The sequence below is a fragment of the Stegostoma tigrinum genome, chromosome 9 (genome assembly GCF_030684315.1).
Source record: "Stegostoma tigrinum isolate sSteTig4 chromosome 9, sSteTig4.hap1, whole genome shotgun sequence".
Classification (NCBI taxonomy): Eukaryota; Metazoa; Chordata; class Chondrichthyes; order Orectolobiformes; family Stegostomatidae; genus Stegostoma; species Stegostoma tigrinum.
This window is the reverse complement of record NC_081362.1, coordinates 75,785,990-75,807,192: the sequence shown is the minus strand read 5'-3', so window position 1 is coordinate 75,807,192 and position 21,203 is coordinate 75,785,990. Positions and strand designations below refer to the sequence as shown.

At 46.7% G+C, this 21,203-nt stretch overlaps 1 protein-coding gene across 2 annotated transcripts in view; it reads left to right on the top strand.

Annotated features, from left to right (window-relative positions):
• Positions 1 to 21,203, top strand: part of LOC125454876 (kynurenine 3-monooxygenase) — a 71,533-nt gene that overhangs the window by 27,660 nt on the left and 22,670 nt on the right. For both annotated transcript variants that reach the window (XM_059648641.1, XM_059648640.1), the window contains exons 9-11: positions 11,460 to 11,581; positions 12,441 to 12,588; positions 16,023 to 16,080. In XM_059648641.1, the coding sequence (XP_059504624.1) occupies positions 11,460 to 11,581; positions 12,441 to 12,588; positions 16,023 to 16,080 (328 nt within the window). The remainder of the gene's footprint in view (positions 1 to 11,459; positions 11,582 to 12,440; positions 12,589 to 16,022; positions 16,081 to 21,203) is intronic.

The window sequence follows — 21,203 nt, the reverse complement described above, 5'->3', positions numbered from 1 at the left end:
GATCAGATTTGTCCTCGGCTGCTTTGGGAAGCGAGAAATGCAATTGCTTCGCCACTTGCGAAGATCTTTGCATCCTCGCTCTCCACTGGAGTCGTACCTGAGGACTGGAGAGAGGCAAATGTAATTCCTCTCTTCAAGAAAGGAAATAGGGAAATCCCCGGCAATTATAGACCGGTAAGTCTCACGTCTGTTGTCTGCAAGGTGTTAGAAAGGATTCTGAGGGATAAGATTTATGACCATCTGGAAGAGCATGGCTTGATCAAATACAGTCAACACGGCTTTGTGAGGGGTAGGTCATGCCTTACAAACCTTATCGAGTTTTTTGAGGATGTGACTAGTAAGGTTGATGAGGGTCGAGCTGTGGATGTGGTGTATATGGACTTCAGTAAGGCATTTGATAAGGTTCCCCATGGAAGGCTCATTCAGAAGGTCAGGAGGAATGGGATACAGGGGAACTTAGCTGCTTGGATACAGAATTGGCTGGCCAACAGAAGACAGCGAGTGGTAGTAGAAGGAAAATATTCTGCCTGGAAGTCAGTGGTGAGTGGGGTTCCACAGGGCTCTGTCCTTGGGCCTCTACTGTTTGTAATTTTTATTAATGACTTGGACGAGGGAATTGAAGGATGGGTCAGCAAGTTTGCAGACGACACAAAGGTCGGAGGTGTCGTTGACAGTGTAGAGGGCTGTTGTAGGCTGCAGCGGGACATTGACAGGATGCAGAGATGGGCTGAGAGGTGGCAGATGGAGTTCAACCTGGATAAATGCGAGGTGATGCATTTTGGAAGGTCGAATTTGAAAGCTGAGTACAGGATTAAGGATAGGATTCTTGGCAGCGTGGAGGAACAGAGGGATCTTGGTGTGCAGATACATAGATCCCTTAAAATGGCCACCCAAGTGGACAGGGTTGTTAAGAAAGCATATGGTGTTTTGGCTTTCATTAACAGGGGGATTGAGTTTAAGAGTCGTGAGATCTTGTTGCAGCTCTATAAAACTTTGGTTAGACCGCACTTGGAATACTGCGTCCAGTTCTGGGCGCCCTATTATAGGAAAGATGTGGATGCTTTGGAGAGGGTTCAGAGGAGGTTTACCAGGATGCTGCCTGGACTGGAGGGCTTATGTTATGAAGAGAGGTTGACTGAGCTCGGTCTCTTTTCATTGGAGAAAAGGAGGAGGAGAGGGGACCTAATTGAGGTATACAAGATAATGAGAGGCATAGATAGAGTCGATAGCCAGAGACTATTTCCCAGGGCAGAAATGGCTAGCACGAGGGGTCATAGTTTTAAGCTGGTTGGTGGAAAGTATAGAGGGGATGTCAGAGGCAGGTTCTTTACGCAGAGAGTTGTGAGAGCATGGAATGCGTTGCCAGCAGCAGTTGTGGAAGCAAGGTCATTGGGGTCATTTAAGAGACTGCTGGACATGCATATGGTCACAGAAATTTGAGGGTGCATCCATGAGGATCAATGGTCGGCACAACATTGTGGGCTGAAGGGCCTGTTCTGTGCTGTACTGTTCTATGTTCTATGTTCTATGTTCTAATTTCATGTTCAGTAGTGTTGAAGTGAGAGACTTTGATGCCAATATTTTTCATGTTTCAGAACTCATCAGGACAAAATGAATGCCAAATGGCAAATGATCATAACAATTTATACTGGATGTGAGTTTGCTCGCTGAGCTGGAAGGTTAGTTTTCAGACGTTTCATCACCATTCTAGGTAACATCATCAGTGAGCCTCCGACGAAGCGCTGGTGTTATGTCCCGCTTTCTATTTATCTGGTTAGGTTTCCTAACCAGATAAGCCTAACCAGATAAATAGAAAGTGGGACATAACACCAGCGCTTCGTCGGAGGCTCACATATGATGTTACCGAGAATGGTGACGAAACGTCGGAAAACTAACCTTCCAGCTCAGCGAGCAAACTCACATCCAGAACCTCAACCTGAGCTACAAATCTTCTCAAAACTCTCTAACAATTTATACTATATGAGAAGATTAGTTTTTGTTTGGCTGGAAACTTGAATTTGACTGGTTGAAACATTGCAATGGAGAAAGCAGTGGGCAACTATAGAATCCCCAAGCTTATGGGTAATTCAAAAGTATTGCAAGGGTTAAGCAAGCCTTTTTGTTTAAAAGAAAGAAAACAAAATACACGTTGCTTCTAGCAATCCTAAACGTGTTATGACAAGCTGAGGTGGGGTTGGTCAGTTTTTTTTCATAAGCACAAGGTTATACTTCCCATTAAAATTCAGTGAACTGAATTGCATTGTAACAATATTATAGCCAAATACAAGGTTTTCTTGAGCGATAGAAAGTGACCAGTTTAAGAGCCTTTTAATGAGATGTTCAGTTTAAACATTTATCATTTGTTCCATGTTGGTTTTATGTTACTTGGTGATCCTGTGTGGCCAGGTGAATGTTGTGGGTGTTTTAAGTCAATGTTTTGTTCCTTTTAAAAATCATTTCAGTTCACATGAATCAAATATTAATAGAGAATGAACTTCAAAAATTATTTGTCCATATTTTATCACAAATATTACAAACTCAAATTGGCTCAAACAAAAGCCTATGTTCACAAGAGAAAATGCACATTGAGACTTATTTGGCTTCAAAATTGGCTCTATTTGCAGGCATGTAAATAAGGCCTTAGCCATCTGCTCACTTTGCAAACTTGATGAAGTAATTGAGAACATCAAAGCAAATCTGCAAGACAGTGACTACCTCGGCGAGATCACTGTTTGCTGTGTATCGTGCAAACTTACACATAGGCTAGAGGCTGGTACATTGTATGTAAGTTTGCTCGCTGAGCTGGAAGGTTCGTTTTCAGACGTTTTGTCACCATTCCAGGCAACATCATCAGTGAACTTCCGGTGAAGTGCTGGTGTTATGTCCCACTTTCTATTTATCTGTTTAGGTTTCCTTGGGTTGGTGATATCATTTCCTGCATTGGTAATGTCATTTCATTTGTCTGTTTAGGGTCTTTTAAGTTCATTAGCTTTTGTTATGAATGTTATGCCAGTAAGGGTATTGTTGATGGTCTTGAAGGTTTCCTTTAATTTGTTTTGTTTAGTGATGACAAAGGTGTCATCCACATAGCGGACCCAAAGTTTGGGTTGGAAGATTGGCAGAGCTGTTTGTTCGAGTCTCTGCATTACTGCCTCTGTTAAGAACCCTGATATCAGAGATCCCATGGGGGTTCTGTTGGTTTGTCTGTCGGTTTTGTTATTGAAAGTGAAGTGGGTGGTGAGGCATAGGTCCACGAGCTTGATGATGTTGTCCTTGCTGATGAGGTTGCTGGTGTCTGGTGTATGTGTCTTTGGTTCTTCTAATAGTGTAGTCAGTGTTTCTTTGGCCAGGTTGATGTTGGTGCTGATGGATATGAACAGGGCTGTTACATCAAAGGAGACCATTATTTCATCCTCTTCTATCTTGGTGTCTTTGATGGTGTTCAGGAATTCTTGGGTGGAGTGAATGGAGTGGTGTGAGTCTTCTACTAGGTGTTTTAGTCTTTGGTGTAGTTCCTTGGCTAATCTGTAGGTTGGTGTTCCAGGTAGCAACACTATGGGTCTGAAGGGGGGGTTTCTGGTTTGTGAATTTTTGGTAGTCCGTAGAAGCGTGGTGTGTTGGGTCCATCTGGTTTCATTTTTTGGAAGTCTCTCTTGTTTAATTCTCCAGATTTTTGAAGTTTTTTGAGTAAGGCTGTGATTCGGTTCTCTAGTTGTGGGGTCGGGTCTATCGTTGCCTGTTGGTACGTGTTGGTATCTGCAAGCAGTGCGTTCGCTTTCTCGATGTAGTCTGTTCGGTTTAAGATGACTGAGAAGCATCCTTTGTCTGCAGGTAGGATAACGACGTTTTTTATCTTTTTTGAGTCCTTTTAGTGCTTTCCTTTCTTGTGTATTGAATGTGTTTCCTTCCTTTTTCCTGTTTAGTGTTGGTGCAACTGTCTGTCTGATGGTTTGCTGGGTTTCTTCTGTGAGTTTGTCGTCTTTCAGTGTTGCTTCTAACGCTGCTAAGAAATCTTTCTGGTCCGCATCCCGGAAGTTGTAGTTTAATCCTCTTACTAAGATGGCTTTTTCAGTGTCTGTTAATGGTCAGTCAGATAAGTTTTTTATCCATGCTTCTGTGTTGTCTGTGTTGTTATTTTGTGTGAGTTTGTCTAGTTTTTTTCTGCGGGTCTAGTTTTCTCGTTTTCTGTGTTTGCCGCTGTCTAATATCTATGGCTTGTCGTACTGTGTCTGTCCATTCATGGTCTGTCATGTTAGTGAGTAAAGTTTTTTTTGGCGGGAAATTTCCCGGTTGTATTTATGGAGTCTGTGGTGGGCATCGTTGATCATTTCTCTAAGCATTCTGTGGCCATTTTGCTCAGCTATACTTTTGGCGGGTGGGGTGTTAAGGGGAGGTTTGTATTTGAGACATTTAGGTAGTACCTGTTTCCTTAGACATTCATGCAGGAAGTACAGCTGTTCGCGGGTGGCACTCTGTCAGATGGCATTGGTTTCCTATCTTCGGGCCAGTTTTAGCGTATTGCGCCCATAGGTGCGAGTGAGTTTTGAGAAGCTTTGTAGCTCAGGTGCTGAGCTGGAAGGTTCATTTTCAGACGTTTCGTCACTTTTTTTAAGTTGAAAAAATATACTTTATTCCTAGAATGTACAAAAAATAAAACATTTATACACCTACCCAGTCATGCAAGCTGCTCCGGGTTACCTGGGGGCACATACACCAACTAAAGGAAAAAACAAAACAAAGAAAAAAAAACAAAGCAAAGAAAATACCCCAGATAACAAAGTGTGGAGCTGGATGAACACAGCAGGCCAAGCAGCATCTTGGAGGAGCACAAAAGCTGACGTTTCGGGCCTAGACCCAAAATACCCCGGCAGTCGTCTCCCCACACAGTCCCCGTTGGCCCCCTGACCAGTTGGGGAAGGCGCCAGCTGGGCCCAGTTACCAGATAGGGCCCTTGTTTCTATTCTGGACGAGGGGTTTCATACGATGGTCTTTCCCCACCGGGCCTTGGCGGCGGCTGCCCCAAGCTTTAGCGCGTCCCACAGCACGTAGTCCTGGACCTTGGAGTGCGCCAATCTGCAACATTCGGTCGGGGTCAGTTCTTTCAGCTGGCAGACCAGCAAGTTGCGGGCAGACCAAAGAGCATCTTTCACAACATCGATGGTCCTCCAGGCGCAGTTGATGTTGGTCTCGGTGTGCGTCCCGGGAAACAGCCCGTAGAGCATGGAGTCCCATGTCACGGAGCTGCTCGGAACGAACCTTGACAAATATCACTGCATCCCCGTCCAGACCTCCTGCGCATAGGCACAGTCCAGAAGGAGATAATAGACAGTCTCATTCCCCCCACAGCCACCTCGAGGGCAGCGTGCAGTGGTGTAGAGATTCCAGGCATGCATAAAGGATCTCACTGGCAGAGCCCCTCTCACCGCCAGCCAAGCAATGTCGTTGTGCTTATTTGAAAGTTCTGGCGATGAGGCATTCTGCCAAACGACTTTGGCAGCCTACGTGGGGAACCACATGACAGGATCCACCCTCTCCTTTTCCCGAAGGGTCTTGAGAATACCACGTGCTGCCCACTGCCTGACGGCCTTGTGGTCAAAGGTGTTTCTTTTCAAAAATTTCTCCATGAAGGACAGGTGCGCTCGGAGCGTTCCGCGGCAACGAGGCCAGGCCCATCCTTCGCAACACCGGGGACAGGTAGAACCTCAGTAAGTAGTGACACTTGGTGTTTGCGGACTGAGGATCTATGCGCAGCTTGATGCAGCCGCACACAAAGGTAGCCATCAGGGCGAGGGTGGCGTTCGGTACACCCTTTCCCCCATTTTCCAGGTCTTTGCACATGGTGTCCCTGCGGACCCAGTCCATCATCGACCCCCAAATGAAGTGGAAGATGGCCTGGGTGACCGCAGCGGCGCAGGTCCAGGGAATAGGCCAGGCCTGCGCCACATACAACAGTACCGAAAGCCCCTCGCACCTGACAACCAGGTTCTTACCTGCGATGGAGAGGGACCGGAGCGTCCACCTGCCCAGCTTCTGCTTCAGTTTGATGATACGCTCCTCCCAAGTCTTAGTGCACGCCCCACCTCCACCAAACCAAACACCCAGCACCTTCAGGTAGTCTGTCCTGCCGGTGAAGGGAATGAAGGAACAGTCGTCCCAGTTCCCGAAGGACATGGCCACACTCTTAACCCTATTGACTTTGGCACCCGAGGCCACTTCAAACTGGCCACAGATGTCCAATAGTCTACTCACCGACCGATGATCGGTGCAGGAGACGGCGACATCGTCCATGTACAGGGAGGTCTTGACCTGAAGGCCTCCGCTGCCTGGGATAGTCACGCCCTTCAGGCTCACGTCCTTCCTGATGGATGTGGCGAAGGGCTCCACATAGCACACAAACAAGGCAGGAGAGAGCGGGCAGCCCTGCCTGACTCCAGATCTGACGGGAAAACTGACCGATTCCCACCCGTTGATCGAGACTGCGCTAACGATGTTGGTGTAGAGCAGCCGGATCCAATTGCGGATGCCCTCCCCGAACCCCAATTTGGAGAGGACGTCCCCCATATAAGCATGAGAGACCCTGTCAAAGGCCTTCTCCTGGTCCAGGCTGATGAGGCAGGTGTCCACCCGTCTGTCCTGCACATAGGCGATCGTATCCCTGATGAGCGCGAGGCTATCAGCGATCTTCCTGCCCGGCACAGCACAGATTTGGTCAGGGTGAATCACCGACTCCAGGACAGACCTGACCCGGTTGGCTATGACCTTGGCCAGAATTTTGTAGTCCACGTTCAATAGTGAAATGGGATGCTAATTCTTAATTTCTTCCCTCTCCCCCTTCCTCGTGTACATGAGGGTGATGATGCCCTTCCTCATGGACTTGCACATTTCCCCTGCCCGAAGCGCACTATCGTACACCTCCAGCAGGTCCTGGCCGACCAGGTCCCACAGAGCGGAATACAGCTCGACCGGTAAGCCATCGCTCCTGGGAGTCTTATTCCTCTCCAAGGACTTGAGGGCTCTGGTCAGCTCGTCCAGGGATATCAGCCGGTCCAGCTACTCCCTCGTGCCGCCGTCTAAGACCTCCGTGATAGACGACAGGAACGACTCGGAGGCCGTGCTGTCCATGGGCTTGGTGTCGTACAGTCCGGCATAGATGGATCTGCTGATCCTCAAAATGTCGGGCCGAGACAACGTCACCAAGCCGTCGTCCTCCTTCAGCCGGCTAAGCACAGAGCTCTCTTTGTGCACCTTCTGAAAGAAGAAACACGAGCACGTCTCGTCCTGCTCCACGGAGCGGACCCTGGACCGGAAGATTATCCTGGAGGCCTCCGCGGCGAAGAGCGAGGCATCGACCCCCATCAACTGCAGAAGGAGCAGGTTCTGCACCCTTTTCTGGAGTCGCGACAGCTTTCCCCGCCTCTCTCTCGCCTTCCGAACACCCTTGAGGACAAAGAACCTCTTGATGTTCTCCTTCACCATCTCCCACCAGTCGCCCGGAGACTCAAAGAGAGGTTTCACTGTTCTCCAACCGGCGTATTCCCTCTTAAGCTCCTCGACGTTCTCTGGGGTCGACAGAGTCATGTTGAGCTTCCACGTCCCCTTGCCGGCTGGCTGGTCGTCCTGTAAGTGACAGTCGGCCAGCAGGAGGCAGTGGTCAGAGAAGAACACCGGCTCGACGCCGGTGGACCTGACCGAGAACGCCTGTGACACAAACAGGAAGTCTATCCTTGAGCGAATAGACCCTTCTGGCCGCGACCAGGTGTACCTCTGCTGCGCTCCATCTGCAGGGGTGCTGAAGACGTCGAGCAGCTTGGCGTCCTTCACCGTGCCCGTCAGGAATCTGGACGTGACGGCCAGTTGACTCCCCCCACCCGCTGTCCCCACACCGGATCTTACATCTGCATCGATGATGCAGTTGAAGTCTCCACCTAGGATGACCAGCCTGGACGTAGCCAGCAGGGGTGGAAGCCGCTGCAGGACGGCCAACCGCTCACTCCGTACTGCTGGGGCGTACACGTTGATCAGCCTCAGGGGAGCGTTCTTGTAGGTGACGTCAGCCACTAGGAGGCGCCCCTCCCCACTACCTCCTGAACTTGAGAGATGGTGAAGTTGCGCCCCTGCAGCAGAATAGCCAGGCCCGAGGAGCGACCGTCGTTACCCCCCGACCAGATCGAAGGCCCACAGGTCCAGGCACCGGACCATTTCCCGTACTTGCCGAGGTGCGGTATCCCGCACTCGTGCAGAAACAGGAGGTCCGCCCTGACGGTGGTCAGGTAGGCCAACGTGGACACACATCTTGCGGTGGACTTGACGCTGCGCACATTAATGCTCGCAACTCGTACCCGCATTGTGGGCAGTGACCGCAGTACCCTCCCCAAGTCCAAGGTCCAGCCCCTCTATCTGTCCCTTCATGCCCATTGCTCGGGCTAACTGCTGGACGCTCTCCGAGCTCAGGAAACTGTCCATGCTGCCTTCTGGGTGGCATCCCCCCGTTGGAGGTACGGAGGCAGGAGAGTCTGGCTCTGGGTCAGGCTGGGGACGCGCTGTTTCCTCCTTCCCACCTGGAAGTACCGAGGGGCCCTCTAGTGCCCCAGCGGCACGTGACTGGGTGTCGAGGGAGCCTCAGGACGCCTCCCGTCACCTGGAAGCGTGGTGCTGCTTTCCTTCTCCCTTGAGATCTTTAGCTTCTGCTTCGGGCGGGCCCTCTTCGAATCCCCCTCGTCAGAGGAGCTCTTATAGCCCCCCTGTAGCTGCCTCTTCCCGCCTGATGGTTGCGGTTCCTGGGCCCGCCGACGCACCTTCCACCTCGCTTTCCCGACCGGTGTCCACTCCCCTGGGTAGCTTGTCGCCTCCATCTACTCCGGGTTGTCGGGGTCGGGGTCGGGAGGGGGGGAGCGGAGCCTGGAGGGGCGCTTTGCTGTCCTCGGGCCCATCCTGCGGGACTGGGCCCTCTTGCACGACCTGGCCCTTCTGCACATTAGTGGGGTCCTTGCAGGGCCCTGGTGCCTTCCTCTCCTCCGGGGGGCTGGCCCCACATTGCCCCTGCTGGCGACCTGGGCGTAGGTGGTCCCCCGCCGCGGGCATGGCCTATAGAGGTGGCCCGCTTCCCCGCGAAGGTTGCAGCGTTTCTCTTGTGGGCAATCCTTTGCAAGGTGTCCCTCCTCCCTGCAGTTCCTGCAGATGGTGGCTTTGCAGTCGGCTGCCACGTGACCTGACCTACCACAGGCATGGCAGACTTTAGGTTGCCCTGCGTAGGTCAAGTAGCCCTTGCTCCCGCCGATCGCAAAGCTGGACGGTGGGTGTACAATGTTCCTGTCCGCGCCCATCCTCAGCGTGACCTTGACCTGCGGTTACTGGTCCAGATGCCAAAGGGGTCCATGATGTCGGTTAGGTCCCCCTCCACCTTCACGTACCTTCCAAGGAAAGTCAGGACATCAACTGCTGGCACATGCGGGTTGTACATGTGTACAGTCACCATACAGCTCCTCTGCGCTGGCATCGCGAACAGTGGGACGGCGGTCAATACAGAGAGGGGGCCCTCCCCTCCTTTCTCCTTGAAAACCTCCAGGAAGCGGTCGCAAAGCTTGGCACTCCTGAAGGTTACATCGTAAAAGCCTCCTCCGGGGAAATCCTGCAGGCAGTAAATGTCCACAGCAGCAAACCCACAACAGTCCAATAGGACCCTCTTCACGAAGAAGTTGCGGTCCACAGGTACACCTTCATCCACCTTCTCCACAGAAACACGGATGGTGTTCCGGACCCCCTTGACCTGTGGCACGAGCACTTGCCGCAGCCATCGTTGCAGGTTGGCTGCTCCCCTGAACGAGCATTAGGCCGAAGCCAGCATTAAGATCCACCGGTTGCAAAGGTGCACAGCCAACCCGACGTCTTCCTTCCACCTCCAACACAGCGCTCTCCTCCTCTCGGTCCACAAAAGAGTGGGTCTTTATTTTGTTCCAGATGTAAGCTGGTTCACTAAGCTGTAAGGTTTGTTCCCAGATGTTTCGTCACCATTCTAGGTAACATCAACAGTGAGCCTCCAACAAAGCACTGGTGTTATGTCCCGCTTTCTATTTATCTGTTTAGGTTTCCTTGGGTTGGTGATGTCATTTCCTGGGTTGGTGATGTCATTTCCTGTTCTTTTTCTCAGTTTATTCTCAAAACTCGCTAAAAGGTTTTAAGGTAGAAGTGTTGAGCAGTCTGCGGAGTGACACTATAGTAAATAGTTTGTGAGGCCTTGCGTTTATTTTGAATGTTGAAACAATAGAAACAGCCTGAATGGGTGTGGTCAAGCTTCCACAAAATCAGGATTTTTAGTTTCTTAGTTTTGTAGTAGCAGTTGGTGCTGGTGTCTTGACAAGGTTGAAGCTTTTTTTTAAAACGTCTCTCAGTTACAGCGAAAAGCGAGGGGTTCTCTTCCTGCTGCTGGAGTTGCATGTCAGACAAACTATTTTACTGAATTTGCCATTGTCAAGGGGTTGTGTATGGGATGTTCCTTTGCTGGAACAGTTAATTAGTAATAATTGCTGTATCGACAATAGCATTTAACATTTTGATAGAGTTTTAGGTATGCAACTTTTTTAGTTGGATTTTAACTATAGTTTATTAATAAATTAGGCTTTGCTTAACATCAAATGGTTTGACCAATTGAATTATATCTGGAGTGCCACACCTTACACTTACTTTAAAATAAGAAGAAGTTCGAATTTAGACTATCTTCTGAATATTTTGAGGGTTTGCTCTGATCCATAACAGTCTTAATTGGTAAGGACTGAGAAAGAAGTGTTTTGCATCTATACTTAAGCCAATCATTTGGCACAAGGATTTTAGCACAGAACAAAAAGAGTTAGAGCAGAAGAAAGACAAAATGGAAGTGAAGCCAGGATATTTTCTGCTCAGCCTGTTCAGAGATGTTATCACATACCTATGGAGGAGGTGGGACTTGAACACTGGATTCCTGGCTCAGAGATCGGGACATTGCCACTGCACTGCAAGAACCCTTAGGCACTTTGCACATGTAACCAAGGACAGTAATGACTGTTTGAGACCTTTATAAAACGGATGTTCTGAATATAGCTGGCTTGACTTCAAGGATCAGTCTCCAGTTTGCTTTATCTATAGCTCTAATAGCTGCTACCTGTGCAGATGGCTTGTTCTCCAGTGAGTACATAGGATTTAAACTTGTTATGAAGAATTTATTCATTAAGGCTGATATTAGTACATGGTTGTAAAAAACTGTTATAAAAACAATTTGTCTAATACATTATTGACTGTATATAACTTGGGCTTATTGGAAAGAAGTGTTGAAATTCCAGCTGGGGATTGTGGAAGTTTATTGTTTCATACTGCAGTATCATAATGCGGTTATATACTGGCTAAAGCTGCTGTATAATTTGTTTGAATTTGTTACTATTCATTTCTAAACCACATTTTTTTTTGTATATTGTTTGCAACCTGGAAAGGACAAGTCATTTACCTGTACTCTGTTCATGCCTTTTGAAGAATTTGAGAAGCTTACCACAGGCGATGAAGTGCTGCAATTTTTCAAGAAATGCTTTCCAGATTCCATACCTCTAATAGGAGTGTAAGGTTCTTATTTTAGTCAAGATTATTTTTCAATGGCTTGTTTATTGATCCTGCTCATGATGTACATTTATGATTGATTGTATTTCTGTTCATAAATTCTATGTGGAGTAATATCACTTCCAAATATCATGGAATACAGCTCCAGATTAAGTCCTCTTGCTGCACGTTCTGCATAATTCAGGGGTAAATGGAACTTATCCTGGCTTCACTGCCATTTTTGTCTTTCTTCTGCTCTGACTCTTTTTGTTCTGTGCTAAAATCCTTGTGTTTTTCCAATTGTATTCTTCCCGCACTTTTATCTGCTCTAGCTCCTCTTCTTGACTCTTGTCTTCTTTTTTCTTTTCTTTCCTTGTTGTATGCTCATCTTTACCATGAGTTTAATAAAAAGCCGTTTTAGACTATTTGGTCATTGTCGCAGAGAGTGTTCAATACACATTGAATTGTTAGTAAAATGAAGCTCCATCAAGTCAAGTGACTACATCTTGAAGTTTTAAAATATATTTTTAGCGTTGCAAATATCTTACATCTAGATCACAAACAGACCGTGAATCTGTTTCTTAATATCACTAAGAGAAACCATGAGAAGCCAAGGGGAATGTTTTCAACCAATGGTTATTGTGTATGCACTAAGATCAGTGCAAGTAATTGAAACTGACAGAACAAATGAATTCATGAAACAATTTGATTGCATTTCTTGAAAGGCATCAAGTTGATGGATGCAGTGAGAAGATGGGTGTTTGGGTTTGAATAATTAACAGCAGATTGACTTTATTGAATTTCTCAGTTCCTAAATACTCTTACGTTCACTTTTTTAAACAACTATGATTTGCTTAAAAATGGCTTTGATTTTTTTTTAGTGAGGCTTTGATGCAGGATTATTTCCGTTTGCCAGCCCAGGCTATGATTTCAGTCAAGTGTTCCTCCTACCATATCGGTTCCAAGTGTGTGTTAATGGGAGATGCAGCACATGCTGTTGTTCCATTTTATGGCCAGGGCATGAATGCAGTAAGTTGTGAACATTTGTGAAGTGCTTTACAGCATTAGAATTTTCTGTTATAACCATTGCCGAATTATTCACTCATTACGAAACGTGGATTAAAGATGAGTCTTTGACATTAGAATTTTTTTATTTATGCTAAAATCAAGCAGAGTCACGTGCTTCAGATTCAAATTCCCTTCAACTATTAGAACAGATACTACTTCAGCTGTTGAACAGCTATTAGCTAAACATTGCAGCCAGTTTATACGTAAATGTGCTTTAGGCCCCTCATTATTTATTTTGCTAGCCACGGCTCAATTAAAGCACTTTCCCATCTATGTCAGAAAGTTATAGATTCAAGTCACACTGCGAGATTGAGCATAAAGTCTAAATTTCACAATCTCCAGAACTCTAGAATCTGATATTCCATCTCCCTTCATAGGTTGACATAAAAGATTCTATGACACTATCCTGAAAGAAGTAGTGGTTTCCAGGCTGGTATCTACTCCTTAAATAACTTTGCTGTTTTTGGAACCTCACTTTGTGCTGTTTCTCACGTGGACAATTTGGCCCAGAAACATGAAAACTTTAGAGATAAGATCAGGAGAATTCCATAATTCCCTCACACATGCTGCGCTAATCAATAGCTAATCTTGAGTTTCAATTCCACTTTACTGCCGACTTCCTACGTCCCTTAATTCCCTGACAGAGTAAAAATCTATCTCTCTCAGCCCCAAATATATTCAACAATGGCATATCCATAACTGATCTTGGGGTTGAGAATTCAAAAGCTTCACAATGCATTAGTGAAGAAATGTATCTTCGTTTCAAACCTAAAGGTCAAACCATTCACTGATCTGACTCCATTCAAGTATAAACTTTCTTAAATATGTAGACTTAAACATCTGGACTCAAAGCTGTGCCCAGTCGTCAAATATCCTTTATTCCCCTGTGTATCCCAACTTCCTTGCAATAAAGGTAAACATGTTGTTTGCCTTCCTAATTACTTGACGTAGCTGCAAGTTAACTTTGTGATCTTTGGACAAGTACACACAAGTTGAACATGAATGTTCACTATTTACATGATACAGCAGTAGTTAAACATTACCAATAAGAGACAAGAAGTGAATAACACCTATCTTTTAACCTTGCAACCATGTCTCTGTAATGGCTATTGAATCAAAACCATTTATCTCTATTTGTGCCATTAGTTCACCTCTCTTATTGTGGATGCCGCATGCATTCAGATAAGGTGACTTCATATCTTTAGCACCTATTCCTGCATGGGCTTTGTTGTCTCATGCACTTTTGTTATAAAACTTACTGTCCATTTTGGTTCCAATCAGCTTGTCCTTTACTTTGGTATGTTTTGCAATTGCAGCAAAACTTAACTTTTGGATTTCTAAATCTTTATTCACCTCAATCTTCCTTCCTCCCCCCCCTCCCCCGCCTTTTTTAAGAACCATTTTCCCTACTGTAATCATACCTCCTTCTGCCGCACTCTTACCGGTATGTGCTCCATACCTTTTTTGCCAGACCGTTGTCACCATTACCCGTATTCCTATGCTGCAATTTCCCATGCCCTTTCTCTTTAACTCCCCACATGAATCCTACCAGCCCTCACTGTTTAGTTTAAGGCTCTTGCTATAGCCGTAAATATATGATTCACAGGAGCACTGGCCCATGTTAGTCCCTCTCACCTTCAGGCAAATGACATCCCAACTGTACAGCTCCCTGTTCTCCCAATACTTAGTCACTGCCCCATGATTGAGAATCCCATTTCTCCCTCACCAATCTATGAGCCATGCTGATTTTATTTAGCCTAAGCCAATTGCCTTTCCCTTCCACTCAAATTCCTCTCTCTCCAAGATGAGATTACCTTAGCCTTGGCCCTGGGGCAAGCAACTCAGCCATTGGGGCTCATTCTTTTTACTGCAGATAATTGTATCTATTGCCATAATTATACAGTACTTACTATAACTGCATTTGTATGAATGGCTTCCCGCACTATAGTGCCATTTGCTTTGTTTGTCCACCCTGCAAGAACTGAGGTTTCTCCATTGCTACCTTTTGGATCCCTGTACCTACCCTTTTTGTCATCACACTATCCTGATTCTGACCATGAGCCATTGGGGGAGTGGTGCGGGTGGTGGCGCATCTGCCTCGTGGAATTAAATACCCAGGTAGCTGCCTGATGAATTGCAATGTCTGAAGCTTGATCTCCAACCCATCTACTCTGAGCCATAAGTTTCTCAAGCTGCCGGTATTTACTACTGATGTGGTTGCTATGGATTGTATTTATATCCACCAACTTCCACAAACTAAGGTGCTATAAACTTGCTTTTTATTTTGAAATTGACTCTTGTGCTAGCTGAGCTTACATCAATATGTTGAATACTTTCCTTTATATCACATAGTTTTCTTTGTACCTTAATAAATCCTACACTTGCGTGTAAAATGTCAGAAAGGGAGCTATCCCACAATCCACTGGCTGTCCCCCAATAACTTAACACTGGCACTAGTGTTAAATGCTTTAAGGAAATACATTCTTCCCTATACTGGTAGAGATTCTATCTTGAGAGCTTTTCCAGCCAGCTGGACAGTTCCATTGTGGTAGCTGGGAGTGTTGGCACTGCTAAGACTCCATGTAGACCGACCATGCTGAGAAGCCTAGATAAGTTCATTCCTTGGTCCACCCATCACAGGCAAAATACCAGTGATAATGGATGAAGCCCAGCTGCCTACAACTCATTTACTTGTCATGAAATTTCAGGCTGGGAGGTTGGTAATGAGGAAGCCACCCACTGGATTTTATGATCTCTTGTCACTTACAAGTCTGTCTACTTTTTACGCACATTTTATCACTGGTTTTGAAGACCCTTGAAATTTTATCATGATATTACTGCACTAGATCAATAAAATGAATGTAAGTAAATAATTGAATACACCTAATAAATTAATATTAATCCCTTTCCTGACTCTGGCTGAGTGTCACGTGATAATAGCACAGCTTGACAGTTTCAGTAACGCATTGTTCCCTGAGAGTGCTCAGTAGGCAGATGCCTTATCTTTTATTCCAAGTCTTTGAAATGAATAATCAGGGGATCAGATAAATTCTAATTTAATAAACAAATTTCAAATCTCCTGATACAAACTTAGTGATGAGCACTTTTTTTTACATTCACAAAGTAGTCCTTAATCGCAGTTTGGCTAAGAGATACTTGGGATTCGTTAACTCTAGGATAGATTTTATAGATTTTCATTTTGCATTTTCAGTGTGCAGAAAGCTGAGCTGGTGTAACACACACCAGAAATGGAACTTGTTAAATTTCTCACCTATTTTGTAATCCTTTATATACAAGTACAAAAAAAAAGGATCTAGCACTGAATTTTCTTTGTTGGATGTGATTAAGTCACAATAATATGCATAAAAAATGTTTTTGTTTCTCCATTCCTGAAGGGTTTTGAAGATTGTATTGTCTTTGATGAAATAATGGACAAGCTTCACAATGATACCTGTGAGTTTGTAAAATTTTTGCAGATTGCACAACTATGTAATGTTACGATATTTTATTTGTGGCTTTAGCTTTTACCTGTGTTCATTGAAGGAAAAAGCAGTTGGGGGCACCACAGTGGCTCAGTGGTGAACACTTCTGCGTCACGGCAACTGAGACCTGGGTTTGATTCCACTGTCAGGTGACTGTGTGGAGTTTGCACATTCTGTGTCTGCTTGGGTTTCCTCCAGGTGCTCCGGTTTCCTCCCACGTTCGATGATGTGCAGGCTAGGTGGATTAGCCAAGGGAAATGCAGGTTTACAGGGATAGGGTCAGAGAGTGGGACTGGGTGGAATGCTTTTCAGAAGGTCGCTGTGGACTTGATGGGCCAAATGGCCTGCTTTCACGCTGTAATGATTCTTTGATTCAGTTTCCCTAAACATTGACTGCATTGATTTAACTCCAGTCAAAGCCTTTCTTACCGAATATGGTCTAGATTCATGGAAGTAGCCACTCCCTTCCACTTGTTTTATCGGTTGCACACTCCTTACTCTGCTGACATATTTTTACCTAGATATTTCTAACATGGACTTTTACTTCAGATTTTCAGACTGACACCAAAACATTACTGATACAATCTGAAGGAAATCATCTTTTTATTTATTCAGATGAAATCCTTGGAGTTTGTTTAAAACAAATCCTCAGTCATTCTTTTTTGATAAGAAACCAAAAAATGCCTACTGTTATGTCCATCCAAGACATACATTCTAGCTACGCTTATACTTAGTTATAATCTTGCCTCCCAAACTACCACTAATAAATCATGGATAACAAGATGTAGAGCTGGATGAACACAGCAGGCCAAGCAGCATCAGAGGAGCAGGAAAGCTGATGTTTCGGGCCTAGACTCTTCCTCAGAAATGAGGGAAGGGCAGAGGATTCTGAAATAAATAGGGAAAGAGGTGGAGGTGGATAGAAGATAGGTGGAGATGAGACAAACTGGTCAAAGAGGTGGGGGTGGAGCCAGTAAAGATGAGGTGGGGAGGTAGGGAGGGGATAGGTCACTCCAGGGAGGATGGACAGATCAAAGGGTGGGATAAGGTTAGTAGGTAGGAGTTGGGGTGGGGCTTGAGGTGGGAGCAGGGACAGGTTGAGGAATGGGAATGGGTGTTGAACTGGTTTGTGACTGGGTGGTGCAGTTGTTTGTTGCAAATCGAGCGTAGGTGTTCAGCAGAACACTCACAACGATGCCAGCTGAAGGTTGCAGGAACAGCACCTCATATTCCGCTTGGGAATCCTGCAGCCCAATGGTATCAATGTGGACTTCACAAGCTTCAAAATCTTCCCTCCCCAACCTCATCCCAAAACAGCCCAGCTCATCCCCGCCTCCCTAACCTGTCCTTCCACCCACCTATCCCCTCCTCTCACCTCCAGCCCTACCCCATCTCCTACCTACTAACCTCATCCCGCCTCCTTGTCCTGTCTGTCCTTTCTGGACTGACTTATTCCCTCCGTAACTCCCTACTACACTCACCTTTACTGGCTCCATCCCCACCTCTTTGACCTGTCTGTTTCCCCTCCACCTATCTTCTCCTTTATCCATCTTCTATCCGTCTCCCCCTCTCTCCCTATTTATTTCAGAATTCCCTTCCCCTCCCCCATTTCTGAAGAAGGATCTCGACCTAAAACGTCAAACATTCCTGCTACAAGTGTGAGGTGATGCACTTTGGTGGGAGTAACCAGAAGGCAAAGTACAGGGATAATGGTAAGATTCTTAGCAGTGTAGATGAGCAGAGAGATCTAGGTGTCCACACACACAGATCCTTGAAAGTTGCCACTCAGGTTGACAGGGCTGTTAAGAAGCATGCAGTGTTTTAGCTTTTATTAATAGAGGGATCGAGTTCCGGAACGAAGAGGTTATGGTGAAGCTGTACAAAATTCTGGTGCGGCCGCACTTGGAGTATTGTGTACAGTTCTGGTCACCGCATTATAAGAAGGATGTGGAAGCTTTGGAATGGGTGCAGAGGAGATTTACTAGGATGTTGCCTGGTATGGAGGGAAGGTCTTACGAGGAAAGGCTGAGGGACTTGAGGCTGTTTTCATTAGAGAGAAGAAGGTTGAGAGGTGACTTAATTGAGACATTTAAAATAATCAGAGTGTAGATAGGGTGGCTAGGGAGAGCCTTTTTCCGAGGATGGTGACGGCGAGCACGAGGGGGCATAGCTTTAAATTGAGGGGTGAAAGATATAGGACAGATGTCAGAAGTAGTTTCTTTACTCAGAGAGTAGTAAGGGAATGGAACGCTTTGCCTGCAACGGTAGTCGATTCGCCAACTTTGGGTGCACTTAAGTTGTCATTAGATAAGCAAATGGACGTACACGGAATAGTGTAGGTTAGATGTGCTTGAGATCGGTATGACAGGTCGGCGCAACATCGAGGGCCAAAGGGCCTGTACTGTGCTGTTATGCTCTATGCTCCTCTGATGCTGCTTGGCTTGCTATGTTCATCCAGCTCTACATCTTGTTATTTCAGATTCCCCAGCATCTACAGTTCCTACTATCTCTGTAACACTAATAAATCATTCTGTTTTCTGCCCTCAAAAGTTGCTTGTCTGTCTTGAGCTTTAGGTTCACAAATTTTCTGACTATGAAAAGTTTCTTTCACAAGCAGGTGCTGCAGGATATACCCTATTAAAATCAATGGCATAAAAATCTTATGAATGCTTATTTCCATATCTGAATTCCTAATATGTATACAACTCCCAATAGTCTGAGTGTAAACTTTAGAAACTGGATTCAGATCAAGATATGTGTTCCAATTACTACTGGTCCTAATACAATCCAACAGTTTAACAAAGGCCAAAAATATAAGCCATTTGCAGGTTCAAGGATGCACCTGAAATCAAAAAAGCGCAGCAAAGCCTTCTGACCCGAATTATGTTAAATACCTCTGAGTCTCTCTCTCACACACACACACACACACACACACACACATCAATCTGTGGACCCATTGCTGATCCATCCTGCAGTTCCTCCTATATTGCTGATCTTGACTGCTCCCGATAGTGCTGCTGATATTGCAGATCTGTGAATCTCTGATTGCTGGTGGCTTTTGGGGATAGGTTTTGACCCTATTTGGGGCTTACTCAGACAAGGGGCTTGGTTATTGCCTCTTTCTAAAGAACATATAAAAAATTACTGCACAGAAAGGGGTCATTAGCTGGTGACAATTCTGGCTGAAAAAGAGATGTTTTTAGTTTTTAAAAACTCACCACACATTTTAATCCCTCCAAACAGAACCCTGCCAGTAACCTTGATGGTTACAGTATTTCAGCTGCAAAACCAGGTTTCTTCAAAATTAGGATAATAATATGTGAGGCTGGATGAACACAGCAGGCCCAGCAGCATCTCAGGAGCACAAAAGCTGACGTTTCGGGCCTAGACCCTTCATCAGAGAGGGGGATGGGGTGAGGGAACTGGAATAAATAGGGAGAGAAGGGGAGGCGGACCGAAGATGGAGAGAAAAGAAGATAGGTGGAGAGGAGAGTATAGGTGGGGAGGTAGGGAGGGGATAGGTCAGTCCAGGGAAGATGGACAGGTCAAGGAAATGGGATAAGGTTAGTAGGTAGGAGGTGGAGGTGCGGCTTGGGGTGGGAGGAAGGGATGAGTGAGAGGAAGAACAGGTTAGGGAGGCAGAGACAGGTTGGACTGGGTTTGGGATGCAGTGGGGGGAGGGGACGAACTGGGCTGGTTTTGGGATGCGGTGGGGGAAGGGGAGATTTTGAAGCTTGTGAAGTCCACATTGATACCATTGGGTTGCAGGTTTCCCAAGCGGAATATGAGTTGCTGTTCCTGCAACCTTCGGGTGGCATCATTGTGGCACTGCAGAAGGCCCATGATGGACATGTCGTCTGAGGAATGGGACGGGGGAGTGGAAATGGTTTCCGACTGCGAGGTGCAGTTGTTTATTGCGAACCGAGCGGAGGTGTTGTGCAACGCGGTCCCCAAGCCTCTTCTTGGTTTCCCCAATGTAGAGGAAGCCACACCGGGTACAATGGATGCAGTATACCACATTGGCAGATGTGCAGGTGAACCTCTGCTTAATATGGAAAGTCATCTTGGGGCCTGTGATAGGAGTGAGGGAGGTGGTGTGGGGGCAAGTGTAGCATTTCCTGCGGTTGCAGGGGAAGGTGCCGGGTGTGGTGGGGTCAGAGGGCAGTGTGGAGCAAACAAGGGAGTCACGGAGAGAGTGGTCTCTCCGGAAAGCAGACAAGGGTGGGGATGGAAAAATGCCTTGGGTGGTGGGGTCGGATTGTAGATGGTGGAAGTGTTGGAGGATGATGTGTTGTATCCGGAGGTTGGTGGGGTGGTGTGTGAGAACGAGGGGGATCCTCTTTGGGCGGTTGTCGCGGGGGTGGGGTGTGAGGGATGTGTTGTGGGAAATGTGGGAGACGCGGTCAAGGGCGTTCTAGACCACTGTGGGGGGGGGGGGGTAAGTTGCGGTCCTTGAAGAACTTGGACATCTGGGATGTGCGGGAGTGGAATGCCTCATCGTGGGAGCAGATGCGGCGAACCTCCGCTCGGTTCGCAATAAACAACTGCACCTCCCAGTCGCAAACCATTTCCACTCCCCCTCCCATTCTTTAGATGACATGTCTATCATGGGCCTCCTGCAGTGCCACAATGATGCCACCCGAAGGTTGTAGGAACAGCAACTCGTATTCCGCTTAGGAACCCTGCAGCCCAATGGTATCAATGTGGACTTCACCAGCTTCAAAATCTCCCCTTCCCCCACCGCATCCCAAAACCAGCGCAGTTCGTCCCCTCCCCACACTGCACCACACAACCAGCCTAGCTCTTCCCCTGCAGCCACGGCATCCCAAAACCAGTCCAACCTGTCTCTGCTTCCCTAACCTGTTCTTCCTCTCACCCATCCCTTCCTCCCACCCCAAGCCGCATCTCCATCTCCTAGCTACTAACCTCATCACACCTCCTTGACCTGTCCGTCTTCCCGGGACTGACCTATCCCCTCTCTACCTCCCCACCTATCCTCTCTTCTCCACCTATCTTCTTTTACCTCCATCTTCGGTCCACCTCCTCCTCTCTCCCTATTTATTCCAGAGCCCTCGCCCCATCCCCCTCTCTGAT